We start from the raw sequence: 10,107 nt of genomic DNA, 5'->3' as shown, positions 1-10,107 counted from the left end.
TTATAGGAGGAAATATGGGGAGTTGATGGCCTTTGTCGCATAGGGTAGAATTAGCTGCAAAGTTCTTTGCAAATAGTTTGGCCTTGTCTGACGCTGACGAGATAACCTCTGGTCCATTGATAATGGTTGGGATAGAACGCACACTTCTGTTCAGGATCCTATTTGTTATTTGCCAAAACTGGTGGGAACCAAGCCGTTGATCAGCTACCTTGGATTTAACAGACTGGGCATATAGCTCTCTTGCATTTTTTATTACTCTTTTACAGTGGTTGCTGGCAGTCCTGAAACTTTTTTTTGTTTATTTATTTATTTATTTTTTAGCATGCAGACCAATCATCAGGATCGATTATCAGCAGCTGATTTATTGGTGAGTTTATTTTTATGAACTCGTAATCATCTTTTGTTATGAATTGGAGTGTTAGCATATGATAACTATTAATGCTTTACAGAAGATTATGCCCAAATACGCGCATGTGCGTGTGTGTGTGTGTGTGTGTGTGTGTGTGTGTGTGTGTGTGTGTGTGTGTGTGTGTGTGTGCATAGTATTACAGAAAGAAAATAGTGGAAGAAATACGGATACTCATAAGGAAGTAATACAGAATGATACAAATTAAATCTATAAGTCCGATATTACTTGAGCAACTATCACAAACAGTTACAGGCGAAGTCAACCGATATTCAGTACTCCTACTGGACTAGTGTCTAAAATGTGGTGTCTGCTTGGATGCTGCACTCAAATTAACTGTCCTTAGTCAATGGAGGGAGAAATCCTTCTATGCTAAGGCAATTTTATTTTTGCAGAATGCCCCTTTTGAGGGGGACTGGTTTATCTCCCACATTAAAAACGACCTTGTGTCACATTTTGTTTCGTGAGAAACAAATAAATAACCAGTTACGTTACGTACTAAAGTGTAGTATCTGTTCTTCAGATGCTACACTTCAATTTCTTGTTCTGTCAGTGGAGGTGGAGGAGAAATCCTTTTTTTTTTTGTTCCTTTTCTCCATGTTAAAAAAAGCGACCCTGGTGTCTAACTCGGTCCCATAGGGAGGCATTATGAATAGGAACTATCACAGACAGAAGTAATATATCTCCACTTTCATCTACCCGAATTCAAAGTCCTCCTTTTGTTGACGCCGCCATCTGTCTTATCTTGTTCTCCACGTGAGAACTTGCACAGCAGAAGTAAAAAGGAAAAGGTAACTCCATCTGGAACAAAAGGAGTTACCTCCCCTTAATTATAGTTCTATCGTAATATTTTTTTTCAATCTTATTTTGTGTTGCGGAGCTGGTCATCTGGGAACAATCAACCCAACAACTAACAAAGTAGACACGGGCAAAAAATAAACAGCAAAAAGGCAAAGAAGAATGACAGACACAGGTAGTTTGGTTACAGACGAGAGTTCGCCTTTTATTTGCAAAGGAACCGAAATAATCGTAACTGGTTTTCCAGAGGTCGCACGACGCACGTCACTGGAGGCTAAGGTCTGGAACAGGTACTCTAGACGTAATGTGATTCAGGGTTGTTTGCTGGGTTGGAACGATCGGCTGGACATCAGGGTGATCTGAAACAGACAATGGACACTGAGAACACTGGGTTCAGTGTTAAGAAACGAATGACACTGAGAACAGAGGATCAGTGTTAAGGAACGGATGACACTGAGAACGGAGAATCAGTGTTAAGGAATGGACGACACTGAGAACGGAGGATCGGTTTTAAGGAATGGACAGTCAGTAGGGAGTCAGGTGCAGGCAAGGTTGTAGACCGAAGGAGCAAGGTGCAGGCCGGAGGAGCAAGGTGCAAGCAAGATTGCGGGCCAGAAGAGCAAGGTGCAAGTGAGGTTGCAGGCCAGAGGAACAAGGTGCAAGCAAGGTTGTAGGCCAGAGGAGCGAGGTGCAATCGAGGTTGCAGGCCAGAGGAGCGAGGTGTAGGTGAGGTTGCAGCCCAAAGGAGCAAGGTGTATGCGAGGTTGCAGGGCGGATGTGCAGAAGTGAGCTGGAGGTACCAAGAGCTGGAAAGGTTGCAGAAATGAGCAGGAATCCGCTGGAATGAGCTGGAAGCTGGGAGTGAAGTCCACTGCTGGTGGGTCTCAAGCAGTAGTGAATCACATTAGTAAAAAAACTTATTAGCTCTGATAAGGGTTGTTTGAACTGCTGCTGAGACGGCTGGTGTCGCTGAGAATCCTTCAGTTGGTAGATCCGGTCGACGTGACTGGTAGCATCAGTCGTTGCTTCGGGAGCCTCCTCCCACTCCTCGGCCGGGTCTGGTGTGCAGCCGAAACTGGCTTGGTTGGGCTAAGGCTGGCTGTATTCATTTGGCCAGCGTGATGTTAGTGGTGTTGCCCCAATAAGACAAACAATGACTGATTGATTCCAGAACGAAATTTATGCAATCAAAGGTTTTTTGATTCCATTTAAATTAATTTTGTCTAAAAGTAAAAAGTCCATTGCCTGAATTATTGGCGCTTTGTTTGATATATTGGAATTCTGACGTGCATAGCGAAGTTGATGATGAAAAAAAGGGAAAGGTGAATGTGTTCACTGACCCATATATTGTTCATACGTTAGCTCGTGTTAGCCTATCACGTCCTTTGTTTAAGTGAAGAGAAACAGCGGGGGTGGAGAGAGAAAGAAAAATGGAGGCAGTAATTTTGAATTTGATCAATACGCTTCATTTCTTGCATATTTTCTTTGATAATGCTTTTGAATGAAACAAAATACATAGCTTTTTTATACCATTACTTCTGGTGAGGATAGTTTGGTGAGATCTGGTTGATCATGGAAATGATAGTGTGCAGAGAAAGATTAAATTGGTTTTTGACACACAAGCTGAGCTGTTGAAAGATCAAATCTCTAGTTTTGTTGGGAGTGCCGAGCTGCAAACAGGGTACAACAAGGTCTTGTCTGATACTCTTCCATGTAGAAATTTGAAAGAGTCACGCAAACTCTTTATTTTATGAAAATAAATTGATTCAATGTTCAGCTGTCAAGAATTAAGGTGTCTGTCTCCTTGAATCATTTTAGCTGTTTATATTCTTAAAAAAACTTTCAGTGAACGCCATCATAAGTCTCATTTCTATCTGTTCCTCATCTAACTGATCTTTATTACTCATTTCAAGGTAGTGGAAAGTGTATCTCTGTGCAGAAAAAGTGGAATTAAATTAGTAAGGCCTTGCACTTTTTGTACCTTTGTCACCATTTTAATTTTCCTCATCCACCAAATTACACTTTTCATAATGATGTTGGGTGACACTATTTTGTTTGATGGTGGAACCTACAGGAAAAATGAAATATTGTATTGGTCACTGAGTATAGTGTTGACCTACTGTCTAAACCAGCCATGAACTTCCTGAAGCCTTGATTTAATAGAGATTAAATTTTTATGAAAAGTTGTTGTCCATCATAGATCACTTCCAAATCTATAGCTGGCTCCAACCTCTTCTCGTCTCAACCAGCCAAAGCGCTTTGTCTATAAAGAAAATAAAGCAGTGAGTATTTTCCAGCCCAAAGGCCATAATCAAAGTTTAGTATCTTTAGTTGGAGGAGGACGCCCTGCTTGCCTGGGGCAATTTTTATTTTTGACCTATCTGGAATGTCTCTTTTTGGAGAGTTGGGCATTTGTTGTATAAAAAAATAACCTTGTATCTAATTTTGACTTCATGCCAAGTCAAGTAAATTGAGATTACTGCATTTTTATTGTATGTGGTTTATATTGCAATGAGTCAATTGGACGATTATGGCCACTTGATAACCAATGATCATCAGAAAGTCCAGATAAAAGTGTAGTATCTTTGGTTGCAAAAGAACAAATCATCCTTGACTGAAGCAATTTTTATTTTTGTCTTCCCCAGAATGCCTCCCCCCTTTTTTGAGGGGTGGGGCTGAAAAAAGATGGTCTTGTGTCTAACTTTGTCTTTATAGGGAGTTAAGTAAATTGGGATTACCACATTTTATTGAATGTATATTTTTTTACAACATGTCAAGTGGACGATTATGCCACTTGATTGGTTGATTGGTTGGTTTTGTTTTATGGCATATCAACTCTTTTTAGGTTATTTAATTCCGAATCCAAATGTTTTGAAGAAAAATTTGTTAATAGAATATATTTGTTGTTTTCAAGTCGGTTTCTATTTAACCCATAGTTGGGATCCTAACAGGTACTACCACTCCAGGTCAGAGTGGACCTGGGAGCAATGGAAATTAAAGGGTGGCTCCACACTCCCCAAAGCCCGCAAGCTGGGGTCTCACCACTGGATACAGTTTAAGGTCATATCCAGGACCTATGGCCACTTGATAAATTAAGACACAATGATCATCAAAGAAGTGACATGTGTATTTGAATCATACACAGCTGTTCTAGGCTTCAATGCTAGTTTTATTGCCCCATGAAAGTGCAGTAGAGTGTTAGGGGGTATTACCCATTCACTCATAATGGACTCTGCTACATATTATTATAAAAACTAAGAGTTTAATATTCTCATGGAGAATTATTGCAACACAATGCGAGACTACAGACTGTCTAAGGCAACAGTTAGAAATACTGACAACCTTTCTTTGTATTCACTTTCTTGTACAATATATTCTTTTTACCTAAACCTGTTGTTTGAATCTTTCTGTACGAGCCTTTTTTAGGACCACAACATGGAGTTATGAAGAAACCCAGAGAACGGAAAAGATACCTATCTTATCTGTCCTGTAGTTAGGGAAGAAAGAGTGCAATCCTATTTTTTTTTTACTTTCATACTTGCATATTTGTGCCATTGCGTTAGTATTTATCGCCATTCGTTTTGCTTGTGTATTCCTTGACTACATGTTCATATCCTATTCAAAAATCAATTGTATGTTTTTCCTTTTTAAATTTTTTATATTCATGCATTGTTTTTATTTTTGTTTATTATTTTTATTATTATTTATATTATTATTATTATTTTATCATTTTTATAATTATTTTATCATTTTTATTTTATTTTTATTATTCATTATTTTAATATTATTTTATTATTTTATTCTATTATTATCTTATTTTTATTTTATTATTTTATTATTTCATTATTATTTTTATATTATTTTTCATTATTTTTATTATTTTATTTTTATTTTATTATTTTTATTATTTCATTATTTTTTATTATTTTTATTATTCATTATTTTTTATTATTTTTATTATTCATTATTTTTATTTTATTATTATTTTTACTATTTTATTTTTATTATTCTTATTATTTTATATCTTTTATCATTTTTATTCTTTTTATTATTATTTTATTATTTTATTTTGTTTTATTGTTATTTTACTATTGTGATTATATTATTTTTATCATTTTATTTTATTATTTTTGCTAAAAATGAAAAAAAAATTCATATTATTAAATGCTGAGTTTGAATTAAAATAATTTTGAAACAATTATAAACTTTGCTTTGAGCTTTTCGGAATAACCTTGGAAGCTATTTTAAAATGCATATATAATTATGTATGTACATATGAATATAACTTTATTCATGTTTCTAGGTTCATATACGCAGATGCACTGTACAGAAATTTCTCAGATTGTGGCGAACTGAGTACAACAAGAGCAACAGCAGCAAGCAAAAGGATACATCACATCAGGATTTTTATTTTCTAAGACAAAAAAAAAAAAAAAGAAATAGAAAGAAGAAGAAAAAAGCTATTTGGAGCATTTTTAAAAAAGATTTTTTAATTAAATTTGTCAGTGTTTCTGAGATGAAGTATTGGCATTCGCATTATTTTTCATTCATCATCATCGTCATCATCATTCATGCCATGCCATTATTACAATGTTTCACTCATTCTAGAACTTTCTTTGGTGCATGTTTATATGTAGTCACTGGGCTTTTTAAAATTTTCAAACTGAGCTCTTTATTTAATCCAGTGGAGCAGACTGATTTAATTCTGTGTTCTATTCTATTATCTCTTGTATCCATTATATCTTAAAGATCATAAAAGACAGGCTTATTACAATCTGCTTTGACAGATTCAATTAGGAAATTAGTTTTCTGATGATGGACAAAGCCTGAAAAAATTGAATATGAATAGTATGTGTTAGGTATGCTGGCATGATAAGTAATCATTGAAATTGTAACTCCAAATAGCATTTATAATATATACTACAAGTGCTAAAAATAATATAAAAGTTGTTGTAGTAATAACTAGATTCTCTAGGTCTAGTTACCTCGCTGACTGGGTTCAAAAACAGCCTACAGAAAATGGACTCTGATTTATGAAAGTATAATAGGTTATGAAAAGGAAGGGTTGTAAAGAGATAGCTTCGAATTTGGGGGTATGAAAACCAAAGCAAAATATGATGTAAGTAAAATGAAAATAGATAAACACCATAATTTATTATACCATACCTATTCACACTGAAACACTTATCACAATATTCTGTGGATCTATATTAAAAAACCTTGTTAAACTTTGTGACATATTTCCATTCTATGGAGGTCAGGCGCGAACGAACACCCCATAATTTTATTATACCATATTTCTTCAAACTGAAACATAATTATCAAAGTATACTTATGCAGATAGATATGAAAAGTCTTTATTAAAGTTTGTGCCTATTTCCATTCTATGGAGGCCAGGTGCGAACGCAGACCCCACAATTTTATTATACCATCCCTATTTAAGTTAAAACATACTTATCAAAGTATTATTATGTACATCTTTATCAAAAACACTTGTAAACATTTTTTTTTAATTTTTTAATTTTTTTTTTTCCATACTTTGTGGACCAGGTGCGTACGCAGACCCCACAATTTTAATGAATCATCATTATGCTAGATCAAACATACCCATTCCTGTGTCTCGATACATCTTCTATCATTATATGTGATCAGTATTCTATAATAGTCAACAATATAGGAGCCTACTCGTGACCAGGCACACACACACAGGCGTTCAGCTTTATATTATAGATATACAGGGTGACCCAAAAAACGGGACTCAATTCTAATTAGGCCCCGTTTCTTAATGTTTTGTCCGAATGAAACGAAACTTATAATAGTTATTTATATAATTAGGCCCCGTTTCTTAGTATTTTGTCCAAATTAAATTAAACTTTGGCCATAACTAGTTTATTATATTCAAAACATCACATCAAAACACTAGTCTTTGGCCTTTTTTTCTCCATTCTACAGCATATGTTCTAGATGGCCTCCATTTAGCTCCGTGCATTTCTTGAGGTGCAGCACAAAGTTGTCCATGACGTTCTTACAGACCGAATTGGTAATGGCTCTCATTTCCTCCCCGATTGCTTCCTTGAGTTCCGTGATGGTTCTGGGTTTCCTTAGACTCTGTCCTTAAGATAGCCCCAAAGAAAAAAATCTGGGAGGCTTAGATCCGGGCTATGGGGTGCCCACTCAAAATCAGTCTTGAGACTGATCACTCGGCCTCTGAAGTTCTCTTTCAGCCAATCTCGGGACAGGTTTGAGGTGTGAGAACTTGCTCCGTCCTGCTGGAAACAAAACTTGCTCATGAGCGACGGGTAGATGGTCTGGAGCTCATTTTTGAAGGTTTTGAGGACCTCCACATACCGCTCCTTGGTGACTGTCACTGTTACGCCAGATTCTTCGATGAAGATTGGTCCGATGATGCCTCTGGCTGAGATTGCAGCCCACACCCTGCACTTAGGAGACTGCAGGGGCTTGGTGGCTACTTCATTGGGTTTGGAGGACCCACCAGAAGACATTTATCTTGAAGTTCGCCTTTCCATCAAAATGGAATTTGGCTTTATCTGAGGTCCAAAGAAGGTTAAGGAAACTTAGTGTCTCCTCAATCTTCTCGAGCATCTTGACTGCCATAGCCCTCCTCTGCTTTTTGTTGGAGGCTGTAAGGGTCTGCAGCATCTGTATTCTGTATGGGTAAGCCTTGATATCGTTCGCCAGCATTCTCCTGCAAGTCTCACAGGTCTGACTTTGCTTATGCACAGAGCGTTTTGGATTTTGCTGGAGAGACTCTCTCACTCTTTCAACCAGCTCGGCTGTTTGCTTCTCCATAATTCTCGAAGTGGTCCACCCAGTTCTGAATTCTGCTTTTGGATGGAGCCTTTTCACATTCGAACTGACGCATGAAACTGTCCTGGGTTTTCTTAAACGAGCCTGTCTTGTAGTAAAATTTAACACAGTGTATTCTTTGTCCCAGCTCCCACTGGGGTCTTGGTGTACTCACGGTCGTTGATTCTGCCATGTCCTGTAAAATAAGGGCAATCGGTAAATAAATAAAGGAGATATCACATAAAGTGTACACGGGGCCCGTTTTTTTTTTGGGGGGGGTGTCACCCTGTATATAAGTTACATTCTAATAACCAAATGTAAGAATCGGTACACAAACTTACATTTTTGTTTATTTTTTATTTCTTATATATATATTTAATTTATGTACCTAAATAACAATAAAATTAAAAATATAAGAAAGAAAAAAATTTTTTTTAAATAATCAAAAATTATGTTTGTGGACTAATTACCCCCCCCCCTTTCGTCATTAAAATGTAACTTACCGGTATATATGCTCTAAAGCCAGAAACTAACTTCATTGAGCTTTTCATTTGTAACAATTTGGACTATATTATGAGGAATATATACTTTAAAAACAGATATTTTTATATAAACTCAAGATTATATATATATAGTTTGACTGAAAGATTCTCGAGTTTGACAAGACACATCAGAAGAAGGTCAAAGATTTCATTGGAAGTAACATTGTGAAAATAACATTCAAGATGAGAACAGGATTGTAGTCAGCTAACATTCTTCCTCTCGAGAGGGAGAGAATTACGTTTGAAACATAAAGTAACAAATTTAATTAAAATTTTTGGTTGAATTAAATTTGAAACATAAACTAACACGTTAAATTCAATTAATTTTTTTTGGCAGTAGGGGGAAGTTAAAATTTTTTCTTCTTTTTCAGACCGTTCTGTATTTTCACCTAACAATTTCATCAACAAAAAAGAACAGAAAAAACAATAAATGGGCGAGATTAGTTAATCCGATTTGTTTTACCCAAGTAACTTATCTTATCACTCTTCTACCTACCTGAATAAGATTTTAGTGTTTTTACTCACTTTAAAATGTTTATTCGGTCCGAAAAATAAATATTGTCGAGCGTTAGGTGAGAACAAGAAAAAAATGGCCACCAATTGATGCTTATATCTTTGAAGTCTCGATTATGACGTCAAATTTGTTTATTATCGAAACTTCAAATATTTACATGTCAATTTGCGGCCATTTTCTTCTGATGTGATGCTAGACATTATTTGTATTCCGAACCAAATGAACGTTTTAGAGTGAGTAAAAACACTAAGAACTCATTTAGATAGATAGAAGAGTGAGTTAATTTACTTTATATTTTTCTTGGTGAGTGGGGGTGGGCAAGTGAGGACAGTAAATGAATAAAATAAAATTAAAAACACAAGGAAACTTATCTTATTCAGTTTGAATTCTTATCTTTTATAGGAAGAATTTCTACATGCCCATGGCATCTTAACTGAAAATGTTACTTGTTCAAAATGTAATTCTGCTTGTACTTATAGACGAGACCAAAAAACTTGGCATTGCCGAAAAGTTATCCGCATGTCTAAACCCCCCCCCCTACCACCAAAAAAAAACATTTGTAATTTTTCTATTTCGGACACCAAGGGCTCTTTTTTGGATAATTCAAAACTTCCACCTTAGAAAATGGTATTATTTGCCAACCACTACCTCAGCCATCTTTGGGACCACAAAGTTATGATGCAATGTTTATAAATTTCTTTAAAGACTTCTATAGACTGGCGGTTTTTCTGTGTGGAAGTTACTCATACATGGTTCAGCAACCAGAATTGTGTTGGCAGTGAAAGAATTCAAATGGAAATTGATGAAACCCTAATAACAAAACAGAAGTTGTTACTAAAACAATTGCGGTTCTTCCGTAGTATTGAGAGGATAACCAAACGAAAATTTTTTATCGCCTTAACGGATCCAACTGGCGATAAAAGAAACACTTTTTCCTCTCATAGCTAAATATATTAAACCAGAATCCATAATATATAGTGATGCCTGGCTGGTTTACAAAAGCATTGAGAAGTTAGGTATAGGTTACAAGCATTTCATTA

General features: G+C 35.8%; 1 protein-coding gene across 1 annotated transcript; it reads right to left on the bottom strand.

The window, feature by feature from the left end:
• Window positions 1-5,207: 5,207 nt before the first annotated feature.
• LOC145302503 (uncharacterized) lies at window positions 5,208-9,171 on the bottom strand. The gene is made up of 2 exons (XM_080144659.1): window positions 9,079-9,171; window positions 5,208-8,207 (listed from the first exon to the last, which is right to left on the bottom strand). The coding sequence occupies exon 2, from the start codon at window positions 7,705-7,707 to the stop codon at window positions 7,306-7,308; it is 402 nt and encodes a 133-aa protein (XP_080000785.1). The 5' UTR covers window positions 7,708-8,207; window positions 9,079-9,171; the 3' UTR covers window positions 5,208-7,305.
• Window positions 9,172-10,107: the final 936 nt, after the last annotated feature.

This window comes from Euprymna scolopes, chromosome 2 (genome assembly GCF_053919585.1).
Source record: "Euprymna scolopes isolate OS-2025 chromosome 2, ASM5391958v1, whole genome shotgun sequence".
Lineage (NCBI taxonomy): Eukaryota > Metazoa > Mollusca > Cephalopoda > Sepiida > Sepiolidae > Euprymna > Euprymna scolopes.
The sequence above is the reverse complement of the archived record's forward strand: the minus strand, read 5'-3'. Positions and strand labels throughout refer to the sequence as shown.

What these genes read in the sequence shown, in the direction of transcription:
- LOC145302503 (XM_080144659.1), bottom strand. Translation starts at nt 7,707, where the DNA reads ATGTCTTCTGGTGGGTCCTCCAAACCCAATGAAGTAGCCACCAAGCCC.